Consider the following 19,805-nt stretch of genomic DNA (forward strand, 5'->3'; position numbering starts at 1 on the left):
GATTAACTAAATTGAATAACGGCAGTAACAAATGTCACAAAAAAAATCAAACTATGATAACAGGTATAAACATGGAAAATGTCAACTGCATTCATTCTCAATAGACAATTTATAGAACAGTAAAATATTTCACCTATTTAGGTACAATTTTTGTGAAGATGGCAATTAAACATGGAATTTAGACAAATGAATAAGCAATGCTGCAAAGAGTCAAGTGAATAACTTTACACGAATAAGAGATTAATTGGCCAAAATCCTAAATTAGCAGTATACAAGGCAATGTTCAAACCAGTTTTAATTTATGGATCTGAAAGTTGGGTTAGATCTAAAACTGTTGTTCAAAGATTCACAAATATGAGAATTCTGAGAACAATTTAAGGAGCGAACAGATGGCATCAATGGCAGAATATGAAAAATAAAGACATTGGGAAGAAACTTGACATCATAAGTATCCAAGAATATGTCAACAGAGCTAGTCTAAGGTGGTAGGGTCACTTAACCAGAATAGGACAGGTAAGGTTAAACAAACAGGTGTTTTACCAGGATGGTGGGAAAAAAATCAGGAGTAAGACCAAGATCTGGATGAACAGAAGTATGTTAGATGACAGAAATATATAAAATCTGACTAATCTGATAACACTGGGGACAAATAACAATTTAACTTGGAGGAAAAACTTGCTGATAAGAAGTAAGGAATAACAAATAATCAGGCACATTCTCAACATCTTTCTCTTCATCATTAAACTCCTGCTATATAGCTTCAAAGTACACACAGGATACTAATGATGAATGATGAGAAAATGAGATTGTGCCCATATGCAGCACTGTTATGTCATAGGTCTTGGGGACCTCTTGTTTTAGGCAGTTGATTCCTTTAGAATTAATGGCCACTGAATGAGAACTTATCTCATCACATTTTCAAAATAACAAATCTTTTAGGTAACTGATATTAAAATCTAGCCACAATTCCTTAACTAATAAATAAACATAATAAATGTGAATAATTAAAATGACAATTGCATTCTAGTGACATATAAGAAGTTGATCTAATTAAACACTGATTTTTTTTTCATTACATTAATAATTAGTTTTTAATTACTCACTTCGTGGGTCTGCAGTATCTATTGGATATGTTTCTTGGTCATATTTAAATGGGTGATAACGAAGAATACCCTCCACTATTCTTGTTCCATCAACTATTGCTCTAAAATCAAATGTGCTTTCTGCACTCCTAATAAACTGAGTTTGTAGATCATAATCAATATCTCGAAGATGAGTAATTTTTGGTGCAAGATTTTTCTGATATAACTTTACCTTTAAAATAAAAAAAGATATTACAAATATAAACATGCTAGTCCATAAAGTAGCATATAGTTGGGTTATTAAAAGTTATGCGTGTGTGTGTGTGTTTGTGAGTGAGTGAGTGATTCAGTTATATCAATATCTGTGCATTTAAAGTTATATATATATATATATATATATATATGGAAATTAATATAATATAACACACACACACACACACACACACACACACACAGATATAACATATATGTGTATGACACACTTCATAATATAATAAGAGGGTTGTTTCAAAATTTGATAAATTTCCAATAGATGCCGACATTCATACCAATGTTAGCACATATCATCTTTTTCATGAACCCTGGCAAAATTTTAGCCATGTGCAACATGTAGTTCTCGTTTGACAAACATTTAAAATGACCTTGCTCGCATTTTTCATAAAAATGGAGAAAAACAAGTTTCATGCAGTGATAAAACACTTTTATTTGAAGAAGTGGATGGCCGTGCAGATCAAAGCCGAGTTAGATGCAGTTCATGGGGACTCTGCACCAGCATTAAAGACTATTTATTTTTGGATAAATGAGTTTAAATGTGGTCGTAAGTCCATCAAAATGGAGTGCGCTCCAGATGCCCAACTGAGATCACTATGAAGGAAATGATTGACAAAATCCATGGTATCATTATGGAAGACAGCCGAGAGAAAGTGCATGAGATTGCTTTGATTGTAGGCATCTCAACTGAATGGGTATATAATATCCTGCAATAAAAATTGTACATGAAAAAGCTCTGTGCGCGATGGGTGCCGTGAATGTTGATCGATGAAAAAAGATGCATGTGAAAAGACATTTTAATGCAGTGTTTGACGATGTTTAATCGCAATTTGCAGGATTTTTTGTTGATTCATGACTATAGATGAAACTTGGATCCACCATTACGCACCTGAGGGATTCACAGTAGACAATGCCCAGTGAAAGAGCACCGAAAAAAGAGAAGACTGTTTTGTCAGCTGGGAAGGTGATGGCAACTGTTTTTTGGGATTCCCAAGGAATTATCATGATAGACTATTTGGAAAAGGGTAAGACAATAACAGGAATCTATTATGCATCATTGTTAGACCTTTTGGAAAAAAAAAAAAAAAAAAAACGGGGAAGATTGGCGCACACAAAAAAAGTGCTCATTCATTTAGACAATGCATCGTCTCACACATCAGCTGTCACAATGCCAAAATTGCACGAATTGAGGTTTTAATTGGTTCTACATCCACCATATTCTCCGGGCTTGGCCCCATGTGACTTCTTCTTCTTGTTCCCAAACTTAAAAATTTGGCTTGGTGGAAAAAATTTCAACGAACGAGGATGCCATCAAGGCTGTCAATGACTATTTTGCACAATTTGACAAATCCTACTTTTTAGATGAGATGAAAAAATTGGAAACTCGCTGAACCAAATGTGTAGACCTTGATGGAGATTATGTTGAGAAATAAAGATGATTTTTTCCAAAAAAATGTGTTTAACTTATTTTTTTTTTACCAAACTTTTCAAACAACCCTCGTATATTATGAAATTTATGAAATGTATTAATACACATCTTATATTAATAGGTGCATCAATTTCAGAAATTAAATTAAATTGAGGGGAAAGTAAAAAATTATCAAAGATAATAATAAAATTATTTATTTCATAATATCATTCTTGTACAGAGAACACCATTCGTTGTCAACAATTTTGCCTGGTTCTGTCTGACTGAAACCAAAATTGAAATAACTTCAAATTTTAATAGCAACCCAAAAATACTATAATTCATTCAATTCTATCCAGTCAATGTAAAGCCATTACTATCAGTTTTAATCACTTTGTGCAATATTGCCAATAACAATGATCTGGCCTAAACAAAAATTAAACTACATGAATATATTCTAGCATACACTAAATTAACTAAATTTTATTCATCTAGTCAGAGACTGCATGGCTGAAGGTAGAACCAGATTGTATTTCTTCAAGATTTGTGATAACTTCTCATAAGGCCACAAGTATATCAGATGGTGATGGTTTTACTTGGAGGGAGGGGGGGGGAAGAAAGGAAGGTACAAGTCCCACTGGATAAATTTTTTTTTGCATTTGGTGTGGAGTGTAACAATTGGCTAAGAAGGTATCTGTGTATGTGGTTAAGTTCAGCAGTGAGGCCAACAGGGTGCAGGTAGTAGCATGAGTGTTGCTAAATTATCTGCCTATGTGGGGAATGGGGGCTATGAATGCAAAGGGATTCACAGAGGATTCATAGAGTTGACATGTAATCAAGTGAAGTGGCTCTAGGGATGTTGGTCATTCTGATTAGATAAATATCATCATCATCAAATTCCTGATATATACCCTCAAGGGGCATAATTAGATAAATATTATTATATAAATTACTAAATTATTTAGTTTGATTAAATTATTTTAACTATTATATGGAGTTACTTAATCAACAAATCAAGATAACTGGGAAAGGACCTCCACATAGCCTTTTCAGGAATGTAGAGAACCAACCAGAAATTCTGATCTACCCAATCCTCACCTTCTCATGGAGCATCCCATTGGTAGATGTCTACCTGGACACAGAACGAATAAGAATGGATTAACAATTTGAGATTTAATTTTTTTTTTTAAATATTTAAAAACATGTCATATTGTACCAATATGACATTTCATGTTGTATTTCAATTGCATCCCCCAATATAGGGGAGGGGGTGAGTTGGCATGACATTTAAACAAGGCCACAGCTTTCATCAAGAAACTAGGATGAACAGCAAAAAGTCGGCTACTGGAACAAACTCCATCAACATCAAAATTCAAGATAAGCACCATCAATGTAAGAAGTGCCAACAGAAAACAAGTTAAAATATCACAAGAATTCAAGAACCAGGACATCTACAAAATTGGTGTCAATGAAACAAAGAAAACAAAAAAACAAGTGACATTCTTCAAATATAAGTATTATATTCCAGACAATGATGATGAGCTGAGAAACATTCAACATTAAACACAAAGATAATCTTGAATGGCAGGTAGTTTTAAATAGTGATGTGGACAAACATCAAAATGGGAATTAGACAATAAGCCTTACTTATATCTATGGTACTATACTACAAAAGGTTCTATATTATAAGAGAGAAGTGGAGGAATTTGAGTCATTAGAGAAGGCAGGTGACACACACAAAAAAAGTAGGTTATTGTTAGAGATCTGAGCAGCAAGTAGAAAATTAATAACAGACTTGTAGAAATGTTTAGGCAAAATAAGGAGAAAAGGGCAACGCTAATAATAACAGTAAATATTTGCTGGATTTCTGCTCAGTACATGGACTAGCCATTACTAACACAAATCAAATGAAAAGAAGACACAAAGTCTCAATAACTATGCTGTTGATAGCAATATCAAAAACCAGCATAGAGGAGATTTCAAACAGGCAGTTTGAAATCTCCTCTATGCTGATTTTGAGCAGGATAAAACTGAATATCATATTGAAAAGTTTTAAAAATAATCAAATATGCAAATATTATTCAAGCATACAAATATTAAAGGAGAAAAAAATGGGATGCTGAAAATGACCAAATCTTGGAGATGCAGTGGCAAATTTTGAAGAAAATATTGATTGATTTAGCCAGAGAAGCATGTGAAGAAGTTGCCTCCAAGGATAGAAAATCAGAACTTCATGGAAGACTCAAGAAGTTATAGATGTGAAAACATATTAAAAGAAACAATCATGGAAATGAATTGAAGTTTCTAGCCAGTAAACCTCTGAAAGAATACGAAAAAAATATAAGACAGTGAAACAACATGTAAAAGCAGCTAAACAAAAGACATAGGAAGACTTTGGTAAAAAAAATAGAGAAGATAAATATCAGAAAGGCAACAAAATCTTCTAAAGGCTATTGAAAAAGCTTAGAAATGAAGTTTACAGTACTATAAAAGGAATAAGAGATGATAAAGGTAAAACTGAAGATGAAGTTATCCTAAATGACAAGTAGTTAATGTGAAAGATTATTAAATGTAACAAGAAGTGACAGCATGTTGGTAGAAAATATTCAAGAAGCATGCAATCAGGAGTACATATCATTACTAACTAGAGAAAAAAAGTACTCTCAATTTTCTGGGGGAAAAAAGACATTAAAAACCAGAAATGCTGAAATGTGAAGGTATAAAAGTTTTACAGTAGCTGCACTGCATAATTCAGAAGGTATGGTATTCCAGATGATTGAGATAGTGGTCGCATAGTACCTATCTATAAAAAAAAGAAAAGGAAATAAAACTAAATGTGAGAGTTATAGAGGAATTTCCTTCCTAAGTAAGATTTATAAATGTTCAAAGTAAGATTTATGCAAGCATCTTAAAAGAGACTAAGAAAACAGTTAGAAGAGAACACAACTGGATTTAGGAAATAGAGGTTCATGTTACAACGTGTTATATGATACTTCAGTTCCAATGATTGTAAATCAGTTACTAGTCTTCCATGACAAGAAAAACTTGTTCATTTCACTCTTTCATCTATTAAAGTACACTGCAGAGTTTTAGAAAGGAATTACATAAACAAATACTTCAATTTTTATCTATGCATCTTATAATGTAATAGATGAGATTCTCCTCATTCGAAATATCTGAAGGAGCATCTACAAGAATACTCACTACTGTAGTCTTTGATTTCCTCAGCTAATTTTTATTTAACAACATCAGCAGTAAACACAGATCCTTGTCATTTCGCTACTGATCTATAAGTTTTTGAAATTAAATGGTTTACTGAATTTAGCTTTATAATAGGCTATAATTAAAAAGGCATTGTATGTATTCAAATATTTTAGAATCCATCTTTCTTTGGAAACTAGCTAGAGATTTCCTGGGAATTTCTAGCAGTCTATATCACAGCATTTTTTGTGAGAATTGAATCCTTCGTGAAACCTAAATGTCTCCACTTTGAAAGGTCCTCAAAAACCTTGTAGCAATCTATTGTTTCTATCAACCATCTCAAGATATGCTTTATACTTTACAGAATGTGACTTCATCTTCATAGCACAATCACTTTAATTCCTTGACCCATTTGCCTTGAAAGCACCACTTGATTGAGTTTAGTTGATGACACAACTTGATTTTAATATTTTCTGGTCCCTCCATCTTCAGTTTTTCACTTCACAAAACTAAAAAGTTTAGTTTGCATTTCCTTTCATTTAAGGTCCATAATGAACAGAAGTTTATATAAATTAACCATAAATATAATTCAATAGGAAAAACAAATAAATTTAGGAACACAACAGAAAATGGCCAAAGCTTGCAATGGAGACAGAGTAACATTTCACAATGTAATGTGAATAATGGTATCTGACTCTTCTTTGCAAGATAATTATGTTTTTTTAATATAATTGTGAAAATAAGCTTATGCCAGTACTATATTACAACTGCATACCAATTTAAGGATTACAGTCAATATTTAATAATTAATAATTACAGTTGGCAGTGAAACAAATGAAAGTTGGTCTTATTAAAATTAATTTTTTTTTGTTTAATGATATCTCTGATTTTTATAAGAATGGTAATAATTTGCATGTTATGCAAAATCAAATGTCTGAGAATACTTGACTATTTATTTCAAAATTAATCTGCAGATGCAGGGTAGGTTTTAGTTTATAACAGAGGGTGAGAGATAAATAGTGTCACCTGTTGTCATAGATAGAAATTACTTCACATTTTGGAAAGAGCAGCAGTGCATTGTGGAGAATATTTCTGTGCAAACTAACTTTTAGTAGGGATAAACTGCCTGAAAGAATTAACTTATTAAATTAATTACATAAGATAATATCTCCTGGTTGAAAATAAAACTTCTTTATTACATTTATTGAAGGCTACCTGTGATCAAATGACTGATACTGAATGAGATTTAAAATTGATCTCTTATGTAAAATGATATTTAAAAACGGAAAAAAAAAGTGTAAATTATTCAATGAATAGTAATTCAATATATTTTAAATGTATTTAGAATGAGATTGAAAATTCACTAGTAACTTGTCTCTGATAACTCGCCGGTGGTAATGGGCAAGTGGATTTCTGACATAAATGGTATCTTATATCCAGCAGTGAGCAATGGAAATTTTAACAAAGGGCTCACATTGTCGAGGAAAAAAAGAAAAAAAAAAGAAAACAGAAAAAAAAAGTCGTATTTCACACAAAAACTTTTATTAATATAGCTTGTGTACAAATTCTAATCAAAAGGTATGAGAGGACAATCAAACTCTAAAGGCTATCATTTTTAAACAAATATTTCATGATCTAAACATGAAATATTTGCACACAATTAACTGTGTTAATTTATCTTACATAAGAAAAGCATTTTTTAACTATCAGAATATAATAAGAATGAAATCTTTTATAAAACATTTGACTGGCTACTGGTTTTACCATACAATTGGCTACCAGAAGGGAGAAGGGTAAAGATAGCGCATGCGCTTATTTTATTTTCAAACTTGGGTGCATTCGTTATAGAGGAGTTGAAACAATAATTCCAAATAATCTATACACTAATGAATAGACTAATTTTTTTAGTTTACCGTATGAGTTTGTCGCTTAATATGTTGCAAAAAAAAAATTTTTTTTTAAATAAAAAAGTAAACAAGAAGAACAAGGAGCTCGCAAATTTGAGAAAAATTTAACAAAGGGCTCGCACGAGCCCCTTATAGCTCACCACTGCTTATATCCATCAACACAACAGTCAGAACTGAAGGAGTTGCGAAAAATTTTAAATCATCCCACTGTTATTCATCATCTGTATGAATCACATTATTAAGGAAAGAAGCATAAGGACTGATATCAAAACTGGAGTTGTTATTCTCAGCTCTTTACTTTATGCATATAATTTTATACTCTTAAATAAATCCAGTACAAGTCTGCAGAATTCATTAACAAAAGTGAATAATTTCTGTATCATATCTGAGATGGTTATCATTAATAAAAAGAAGAAGACTATGAAAATAGACAAAAACATAAGAGGTCATTCCTATACAGAACAAAGAAAACATTTTAGTTATTTAGAAACAATTTTTAGTGAAAATAATAAATTAAATATGGAAACAACAACAGAATAAGCAAAGCCTTACTGTAGAAAGTCAAATGAATAAATTAATACAGAATAAGACAAAAAACTAGTCAAAACACTGAAGTAAATGTATACAAGCCAGTCTTCAAACTGATTTGAAATCATGGATCTGAAAGCTGGGTTAAAAATAAAACAGCTGATCATATGCTGGTGACTATATATATGAGATTTCTAAGAAAACAGTGAACATATGGCATCAGTGGCAAAATCATATTAACCCCTTCTGTACAAGTCAAATTGCAATGAATAGTGATAACAAATCTTTGGTATTAGTGCATAATAGATCACAACCTTGAAATTTTCAAAATTTTCATAAACAATTCCTTCCCTTTGGACTATGAAAGAATCACAAAAATATTTCTGGCATGTTCTTTTTTTTTCTTTTTTTTTTTTTTTTTTTTTTTAAACGATACTGAATTTAGAGAACTCAACACTTTTTTAGGTGTTGAATGGCTATAGAATCCTATGGACTACAGGGGAATTTCAGTGTTGAAATTTGCTGTTTGGCAAAATGTGATTAGTGTTTTTAACAAGAGGATATGTATGGATAGGCATTTAGAGGAAAATTCAACTAGAAAGTATGCAGTATTACTAAAATACGTCATCACAAAGCATGAAATTCATTTCCACATTTTTTACATGGCAATATGGATAGGCATTTAAGAGGAGGGAAAAACAATAAAAATATACAGAAAGTAACTTCAATTTCTTTAAAATAAAGTATAAATAAAAGTATGAATTTCAACCTTCTAGCCAGGCCTTCTGAATTATGCAGTGTAGCCACTGTATAACTTTTATACCTTCATATTTGAGCATTTCATCTCTAATAAACTCTATCTGTAATCTCTAATCAAACATTATCTACTCTAGCTGCTTTTCCACATATCAAGTTTTTCTACCTCAAGTACTAAGAATTAAGCTTCTGAGTGTTTCTCTTGAATAATGTTTATCACTGTTCTGTCACACTTCATATTTCAATTAACAAACTTTCAGAATAATTACTCCAAACATTGAGAATATCTTTAATTTTCACGTCACATTTATCATCTTTTGATTCCATTTAGAATCTTTCATTTCTAAACTTGCTCTTTTATATATTTACTAAAGTCCACCCCCCTCCCCATGCCTTTTGTTTAGCTACTTTTGCACACTGCTTTCTTTTCTTACATTTTTCTCTGTATTCTCTCACAGCACATCACACACACACACACACACACACACACACACACACACACACACACACACACACACACACACACACACACACCTCTCTTACTTGCTAGCAGGTTTCAAAGTGCTTTCTTTTTTTGCATTACAGCATTTTTAACTTCCTGAGTTAACAAATGGAGCTAGTTTGCAAACAACTTTACCATGTTTCTCTGATCGAATCGATCAACGTTTTCTTCAGTCTACCAATAAGTCGTCAAGATTTGATTAATGTGCTTTCAAACTCTTTCATTCTTTTCTTTTTTTCTTTGACTAATAATATTATATTTGGGAAGAAAGACCTGGGTTTGAATCCTGTCCAGGACGTGAAGAATCTTATCGGGCTTTGCAATTGAAGGTAAATTGCCCTGTCTCATAAAGAGGTGGCAGGTATTTGGCTCCAAGAAACTCTATCTGTCATCGGCAAAACAGGCAAACTGTACTGAAGAATACACACACTTTATGAACAATATAGACAGGATTAATCCCCCCCCCCCAATCAGAAGTAGTATCAGGTTTCAAAGAAGCTAAATTACTTGACAGGCCACTGAGATAATACAAAAAATAGAAGATGGAATTGGGAAATAACACTGTCAACAAGACTTGCATCTTCTCTCCATGTGAATTTGTACACGTCATTATGTTGGAACACGATATCAGCAATGACTTATCCATGTTCTGAACTGAAATCAAATAGGTACCACTTACTAGTATTATTAGCTTTGCTCTATTTTCCAAAAACTTTCATTTTTTCTTTGTGTCAGCTACCTCCTCTAAAAACTTGAAAAACTGCTCCACTTTTTCCTTAGCAAAACCTTGTAAAGGACCATAGGCACAAATAAATTCACTATCTAATTTCCCACTTTGATGTTTGCCCACATCACTCTATTTGATATTGCTTGCTATAGCTGCTCATTCATTTTTCTGATTATTTATTACTTCCTGAATATAACATCTTGTATTTGTTATTTAGAAGAATCTCATCTGTTTTTGTCTTGTTTTGGTAACACCAATTATAGTTGACCTGGTACCTCTCTAATTATTCTGACAGTTTCACTTGTTTTCTGTTGATATGTCTTATGAAGATGGTGCCAGTATTAAATTCTCCTGATGGTGAGTTACGGTTTGTTTCGGTGGCTGACTTCTGTTTTGCCTTGGTTTCCTGACAAAAAGAGATTAAATGTCATGCATTCATTGTCTTTGCCAAACAAATACAATTTGGTTAGCTTAATTCCAACTACCAGCCCATCCTTCTTCATTCAGTATCTATGTAAATACCTACTAAATGTACCAAAAGAAAGTGAGGATGAATGTTAGGTCAGAACAGTCAGTTCTGCATTCTTTAAAAGATTACATAGAGGTCTCCTGCCAGTTATCCAGCTTAACCCTTAAGCAAACCCATTTAACTATATCAGTCAGAATGTTTATTTTGTGTGTGTTTTCTTAGTTAAAGGAATAAATAGGAAGCCCATCCAGAAACTAGGTTCTCAATTTTACACATTTACATATAACAAATTTACACATACTATCAGCTACTTTTCTACATATTTATCCCCACATATATGTCTGTCATATCAGGGCACTAGTTTTTGTATCCCCCCTCATCAAAGTAGTCTGACACTAGTGCTTTGGCCCAATCAATTGTTGAGTTGCTAAAAATCTTTTCAAGTGGAGAAAAGATGGAAGTCACTGGGTACAAGATTGAGTCTAAAGGTGTGGAAAACTTCCAAGTTATTCTTTTAAGAGGTTGGCATGTTTGAGCAGTACTATGGGTGTGCATACTGTCATGAATCAAAACAACTCCAGAGTTGAGGCGGGGGGAATCCTCATCTTTTGTTTCAAATAGACTACCACAAATTTTGTAGTCCCAGAGTAAACACCTGCATTTAATGCTGCTCCATGAGGCATAAAAATCAATGCCTCCAAATACCACATCTCCCAAAACAGAGTACATGTAATCTTCCTGGAGAAAAACATTTTATTTGAATTTCTTTACCTTGGATGATCCACTATGCCATCACTGCATCAACTGCTGCTTACTTTCTAGTATCAAGTGAGAAATCCAGATTTCATCTCCTACAATAATGTTGTTCAAAAATTCTTCACCTTCATTACAATACCATATTCAGTTTTGTTAGTATGTGTGTTTTGTTTTGTAACCATCAGTGGGCATTTTTGGCACCCATCTTGTACACAATTTGCAATACTAAGGGATCCATGGTGACTTTGTGTAGTAAAGAACAAGAAATGTGCAGGAAAGGTGTACTTAACTCAGAAGTGGTGAATTTCTGAGTTGAGTACACCGTGAGTTAACAAATCTCATTACTTGATCAAGCAGATCTGCAATGTTAATGATGAGTGGCTACTTCAGTGGTCAGAGGGATCAGGACTTCATTACACATTCTTGCCAAATATATTATCACTCTTGCATTTATTCCATACCCCTAACTCACTGATAAAATTCAGCTGGGCAAACATTTTTGGCATTCAGAAATGTCATCACTTCCCTTATTTCACAAATGGCATGATTTCAATTTTCTTATCCATTTTACGACAAAACAGCCAACTATAAACACGTGCTGCAAAAACTAACAATATGTCTATTGTATACTTCTTGACTGTTTCAATATCACTATGTATGCCAACCAATCTCTACTCCTTCCACTTGCACTGCTGGTATACACAACAAAAACTTAGATGTTGGATGTACCTTGAATGTACAATTTCAAAGTTAGTAATTACGTGACGTGTTTGTGTTTACTTACAATTATAATAACAGATTTAACTCGTAAAATATTATTTATTAGTAGAATTTTCACCTGAGTATCACTGGCATCATCAGTACAAGTACAAAGGCTAATTAAACAATAACTGACATATTCACAAGCCGCCCCCTAAGTAGCTAAAGTAAGATAACTAAAAATAGTCCTTAAATTTCCTAAACTTATTAAATATATAAGTATGGGTTGCTTAAGGGTCAAAGCTGTATAACTGAGAGGAGACCTCCACATAGCCTTTAAAGGAATGTGGAGAACCGACAAGGGCTTCTGAGCTAATGTCCAATCCTCACCTTCTTGTGGTGCACCCTGTTAGGTATCTAGTTGGATACTGAACGAACAAGGATGGGCTGGAAATTTGGGATTTAGCTGACCTAATTGTATTCTTATTGGTTAAACCAAATTAAAAAATGATGGTACAACATGACAAAATTTCATGTCAGCTGGGGTGTTGCCAGGGTAAACAAGACTCCTGTTGTTTTTGCCAGGGAACCAGAGCGAACAGCAAAAAGTTAGCTACTGGAACAAATCTGAAAATACACCCCAACTAAACATCACCAGAGTTTAAAGATTGGTACTATCAACATAAGAAGCCTGAATGGCAAAGAAATGGAGCTAGCTGAGGAATTAGATAAGTACCAGATCGACATAATAGAGGTGACTGAAACAAAAAAGGCAAAAACTGGCGAGATCTTTCTGAGCAATAAATACAAAATGTTATATTCAGGCAATGACAATCAAAGAAAAGAAGGAGTAGCCACAGTATTCAACAAAAAATACAAGGCTAATCTTCTTGAATGGCAGTCAGTCTCAAGTAGAGTGATGTGGACAAATATAAGAATGGGGAACTGTACAATGAGACTTATTTGTGCCTACGGTCCAACAGAAGGTTCTAGTAAGGTAGAAGTGGAGGAATTTTTTGAGGCTTTAGAAAAAGCAACTGACACAGGAAAAGTTGGTCCTTGTTGGGGATCTAAATAGAAGAGTAGGAAATAATTGTGAAACATACAAAAATATTTTGAAAAATTTGGAGAAAAGAGCAGAACTAATAATAATGGCAAATATGTGTTGGATTTCTGCTCAGGACATGGACTGGTTATTACTAACACCATGTTCCAACATAAAAATGTGCACAAATTCACATGGAGAGAAGAGGCAAGGAATAAGAAAAGTCTCACTGACTATGTTATTGTTGATAGTGATGTTTTCTCCCTGGTACAGGACACCACAGTATACAGAGGATTTGAAATTGGAAGTGATCACTATTTAGTCTTGAGCAGGATAAAATTTAATTTCATATTGAAAAGAATAACATGTGAGAAAGTTTTAAAGCAAATAAAAGTTGAGTAGCTCTCAGATGTGAACTGTAGACTAAAATACACAAAGATTATTGAAGAAAAAATGAAAGAGTTTGAGAACAGGAATCAAACCTTGGAGATTCAGTGGCAAGCACTGAAGAAAGCCCTGATTGATTCAGCTAGAGAGGCATGTGGTGAAGTTGTCTGCAAGGATAGAAAATCAGAATTCCATTGTGGACACAAGAATTTAAAGAAGCAGTGAAGGAAAAGAAGAAAGCATATCAAAAGATCCTAGCAAATAAGTCTGCTTGTGCTCTTAGAGCAGTTCTCAAAGGGTGCGGCAGGGGGGGCAGAGGTGCGCCCCAGAAGATTTCTGGGTGAGGCCTGTGGTATTCCAGAGAAATATGTGTCAATATATAAAAATAAATATAGTTACTCTATTATACCTTTTCATTACGGATATACCGCTCTTTTTGTCAAGACATCATTATTATGTTAATTATTATAATTATTATTAAAATTATTATTACATATTTCTCAGAAATTTGTATAGTGCGCCTACAATTATTTGTAGGATATTAAATGCGCCCCGACTTCAAAAAGTTTGAGAAACACTGTCTTAGAGAGTACAGAGACAAATGCAAGAATGCTAAACACTGTGTAAAACTAGCTAAACAAAAGTCATGGGAGGACTTTGGCATGAATATATAAAATAAATATCAAGAAGGTGGCAAAATATTCTGGAGGTTGTTGAAGAAGCTTAGGAATGGAGGAAAGAGTGCTGTAAAAGGAGTTAGAGATGATAAAGGTGACATGAAAATGATATATCCTTGAAGTATGGAGTAATTACTTTGAAAAACTGCTAAATGAAACAAGCAGTGATGACAGCACAGTGGTAAAAAACACTGACCAGGCATGCAGACAGGAATACATATCCATACTTGAAGTAGAAAAAGCCATCAAAGGCTTGAAATGTGGAAAGGCAGCAGGAGTAGATGATATTCGACCAGAAATGCTGAAGTATGGTGGTATAAGAGTCTTACAGTGGCTGCACTGCATAGATCAGAAAGCCTGGTCAGAGGGAGAATTCCCGATGATTGGAGTAGAGCTCTCATAGTACCCATATATAAAAAGGGAAATAAAACTGAATGTGAGAATTACAGAGGTATTTCCCTACTGAGTGTTCCTGGCAAAATCTATGCAAGTATACTTGACAAACGGTTGAGAAGAATTGTGGAAGAAAAGCTTGGTGAAGAACAAGCTGGATTCAGGCCAAATAGAGGCTGTCAGGTTCAGATCTTGTCAGGGTGCTTAAGGGTCAAAGCTGTATAACTGAGAGGAGACCTCCACATAGCCTTTAAAGGAATGCGGAGAAAAGACCAGGGCTTCTGACGTAATGTCCAATCCTCACCTTCTCGTGGTGCACCCTGTTGGGTATCTACTTGGATACTGAACGGACGAGGATGGGCTGGCAATTTGGGATTTAGCCGACCAAATTGTATTCTTATTGGTTAAATCAAAATATAGAATGATGGTACAACATGACAAAATTTCATGCCGGCTGGGGTGTCGCCCGGTTAAACAAGGCCCCCGTTGTTTTCACCAGGGAACCAGGGCGAACAGCGAAAAGTCAGCTACTGGAACAAATCTGAAAATAAACCCCAACTCAACATCACCAGAGTTAAAGATTGGTACTATCAACGTAAGAAGCCTGAATGGCAAAGAAATGGAGCTAGCTGAGGAATTAGATAAGTACCAGATCGACATAATAGGGGTGACTAAAACAAAAAAGACCAAAACTGGTGAGATCTTTCTGAGCAATAAATACAAAATGTTATATTCAGGCAATAACAATCAAGGAAAAGAAGGAGTAGCCATAGTATTCAACACAAAATACGAGGCTAATCTTCTTGAATGGCAGGCAGTCTCAAGTAGAGTAATGTGGGCAAATATGAGAATGGGGAACTGGACAATGAGACTTATTTGTGCCTATGGTCCCACAGAAGGTTCTACTAAGGTAGAAGTGGAGGAATTTTTTGAGGCTTTAGAAAAAGCAACTGACACAATGAAAAATGAAAAGTTGGTCCTTGTTGGGGATCTAAATAGCAGAGTAGGAAATGATTGTGAGACATACAAAAATATTTTGGGAAAATTTGGAGAAAAGAGCAAAGCTAATAATAATGGCAAATATGTGTTGGATTTCTGCTCAGGACATGGACTGGTCATTACTAACACCATGTTCCAACATAAAAATGTGCACAAATTCACATGGAGAGAAGAGAGCAAGGAATAAGAAAATTCTCATTGACTATGTTATTGTTGATAGTGATGTTTTCTCCCTGGTGCAGGACACCGGAGTGTACAGAGGATTTGAAATTGGAAGTGATCACTATTTAGTCTTGAGCAGGATAAAATTGAATTTCATATTGAAAAGAATAACATGTAAGAAAGTTTTAAAGCGAATAAAAGTTGAGCAGCTCTCAGATGTGAACTGTAGACTAAAATACACAAAGATTATTGAAGAAAAAATGAAAGAGTTTGAGAACAGGAATCAAACCTTGGAGATTCAGTGGCAAACTCTGAAGAAAACATTGATTGATTCTGCCAGAGAGGCATGTGGTGAGGTTGTTTGTAAGGATAAAAAAATCAGAACTCCTTGGTGGACACAGGAAGTTAAAGAGGCAGTGAAATAAAAGAAGGAAGCATACCAAAAGTTCCTGGCAAATAAGTCAGCTTGTGCTCTTAGAGAATATAGAGACAAATGCAAGAATGCTAAACACTGTGTAAAACTAGCTAAACAAAAGTCATGGGAGGACTTTGGCAAGAATATAGAAAATAAATATCAACAAGGTGGCAAAATATTCTGGAGGTTGTTGAAGAAACTTAAGAATGGAGGAAAGAGTGCTGTAAAAGGAATTAGAGATGATAAAGGTGACATGAAAACGGGAGAAAAAGATATCCTTAAAGTATGGAGTAATTACTTTGAAAAACTGCTAAATGAAACAAGCAGTGATGACAGCACAGTGGTAAAAAACACTGACCAGGTATGCAGTCAGGAATACATATCCATACTTGAAGTAGAAAAAGCCATCAAAGGCTTGAAATGTGGAAAGGCAGCAGGAGTAGATGATATTCGACCAGAAATGCTGAAGTATGGTGGTATAAGAGTATTACAGTGGCTGCACTGCATAGTTCAGAAAGCCTGGACAGAGGGACGAATTCCCGATGATTGGAGTAGAGCTCTCATAGTACCCATATATAAAAAGGGAAATAAAACTGCATGTGAGAATTACAGAGGTATTTCCCTATTGAGTGTTCCTGGCAAGATCTATGCAAGTATACTTGAGAAACAGTTGAGAAGAATTGTGGAAGAAAAGCTTGGTGAAGAACAAGCTGGATTCAGGCCAAATAGAGGCTGTCAGGATCAGATCTTCACTTTACGACAAATAGTCGAGAAAGCATGGGAATATAACAAAGATCTGTATTTAAGTTTTGTCGATCTGGAAAAGGCATATGACAAGCTGCCAAGAGAGAAGCTATTCAATACGCTGCAGTTATATGGTGTGAATGGGGCATTATACCAAGCAATACTTAGTCTTTATTTGAGTTGTAAATCTGCAGTTCGAATTGAAGGAAGTACAGGAAGATGGTTTAATGTTAAATCTGGTGTGAGACAAGGATGTACATTATCCCCTCTGTTATTCATTATCTATATGGATCACATTATGAAGGAAAGTGGTATTAAACATGATATCAAAATTGGAGATGTTAATGTCAGCTCTTTGCTTTATGCGGATGATGTTATACTTCTAAATAAATCTGCTACAAGTCTGCAAGATTCTCTGACTAAATTGAATAGCTGTTGTAATAGATATGGTATGAAGGTCAGCAATAAAAAGACAAAGACAATGAAAATAGGCAGAATCATTGAAAATGTCAAATGTGTTGTGAATGGAGAACCTGTGGAACGAGTTAAACATTTCAGCTATTTAGGCACGATTTTTACTGAAGATGGTAAATTAAATATAGAAATAGACAACAGAATCAGTAAAGCTGGTATGGTGGGAAGTCAATTGAATAAATTCATATGGAATAAGAGAGAAATTAGTCGGAACACTAAATTAGTTGTATACAAGACAGTGTTCAAATCAGTTTTAACTTATGGATCTGAGAGCTGGGTCAGAAGTAAAACACTCGACCAAAGACTAGAGACCACAGATATGAGAGTCCTGAGAAAGATTATAGGCGTGAACAGATGGCATCAATGGCAATATCATATTAAAAACAAGGATATCAGGAAAGAACTTGACATTGTCAGCATCCAGGAATGCGTTAGCAGAGCTAATCTCAGGTGGTATGGTCACTTAAATAGAATGGGCGAGGAAAGATTAGCAAAACAAGTGTTCTCTGCCAGGGTGGCAGCAAAACGACCCAGAGGAAGGCCAAGATATAGGTGGATTGATACGATACAAAGTGCTTTAGACGATAGAAATATAAGATCTGATAATGTTGTAGTCTTGACAAGTAACAGACTGATTTGGAGGAAAATTGTAGATAGGAAATTAATAATGATGTAATTTTTTTCATGTAGTACTATCATATCCTGTACACCCCTTGAGGGTACATGGCAGGAATTTGATGATGATGATGATGATGATGAGGTTCAGATCTTCACTTTACGACAAATAGTCGAGAAAGCATGGGAATACAACAAAGATCTGTATTTAAGTTTTGTCGATTTGGAAAAGGCATATGACAAGGTGCCAAGAGAGAAGCTATTCAATATGCTACAGTTATATGGTGTCAATGGGGCATTATATCAAGCAATACTTAGTCTTTATTTGAGTTGTAAGTCAGCAGTTAGAATTGAAGGAAGTACAGGAAGATGGTTTAATGTTAAATCTGGTGTGAGACAAGGATGTGCATTATCCCCACTGTTATTCATTATCTATATGGATCAGGATCACATTATGAAAGAAAGTGGGATTAAACATGATATCAAAATTGGAGATGTTAATGTCAGCTCTTTGCTTTATGCGGATGATGATATACTTCTAAATAAATCTGCTAAAACTGCAAGATTCTCTGACTAAATTGAATAACTGTTGTAATAGATATGGTATGAAGGTCAGCATTAAAAAGAGAAAGACAATGAAAATAGGCAATCATTGAAAATGTCAACTGTGTTGTGAATATGAGAAATTGTGGAACAAGTAAAACATTTCTGCTACTTAGGCACGATTTTTAGCGAAGATGGTAAATTAAATATGGAAATAGACAACAGAATCAACAAAGCTGGTATAGTAGGAAGTCAATTGAATAAATTTATATGGGATAAGAGAGAAATTAGTCGGAACACTAAATTAGCTGCATACAAGACAGTGTTCAAACCAATTTTAACTTATGGATCTGAGAGTCCTGAGAAAGATTATAGGCATGAACAGATGGCATCAATGGCAATATCATATTAGAAACAAGAATATTAGGGAAGAAATTGACATTGTCAGCATCCAGGAATGTGTTTGCAGAGCTAATCTCAGGTGGTATGGTCACTTAAACAGAATGGGTGAGGAAAGATTAGCAAAACAAGTGTTCTCTGCCAGGTTAGCAGGAAAACGACCCAGAGGAAGACCAAGATATAGGTAGATTGATACGGTACAAAGTGCCTTAGATGATAGAAATATAAGATCTGGTAATGTTGGAGTCTTGACAAGTAACAGACTGATTTGGAGGAAAATTGTAGATAAGAAGTTAGTAATGATGTAAATTTTTCATGTAGTACTATCATATCCTGTACACCCCTTGAGGGTACATGGCAGGAATTTGATGATGATGATACATGAAGGATATCTTTATCTCCAGTTCATGTCACCTTTATCATCTCTGATTCCTTTTATAGCACTCTTTCCTTCATTTCTAAGCTTTTGGATTAGCCTTCGGTAAATTTTGCCACCTTCTATGTTCTTACCAAATCTTTGCATGGCTTTTGTTTAGCTAGTTTACAGAATAGAATGTTTGTTTTGCTAGTCTTAAAGAATATAGAGACAAACTGACTTATTTGCCAGGATCTTTTGATATGCGTTCTTCTTTTCCTTCACTGCTTCT

General features: G+C 34.2%; 1 protein-coding gene across 2 annotated transcripts in view; it reads right to left on the reverse strand.

The window, feature by feature from the left end:
• Positions 1-19,805, reverse strand: part of LOC150098746 (structural maintenance of chromosomes flexible hinge domain-containing protein 1-like) — a 733,568-nt gene that overhangs the window by 574,711 nt on the left and 139,052 nt on the right. For both annotated transcript variants that reach the window (XM_090405871.1, XM_090405872.1), the window contains exon 10: positions 1,104-1,314. In XM_090405871.1, the coding sequence (XP_090261997.1) occupies positions 1,104-1,314 (211 nt within the window). The remainder of the gene's footprint in view (positions 1-1,103; positions 1,315-19,805) is intronic.

The sequence above is a fragment of the Typopeltis vanoorti genome, chromosome 15 (genome assembly GCF_054136105.1).
Source record: "Typopeltis vanoorti isolate ZY-2024b chromosome 15, IOZ_Tvanoo_1.0, whole genome shotgun sequence".
NCBI lineage: Eukaryota > Metazoa > Arthropoda > Arachnida > Uropygi > Thelyphonidae > Typopeltis > Typopeltis vanoorti.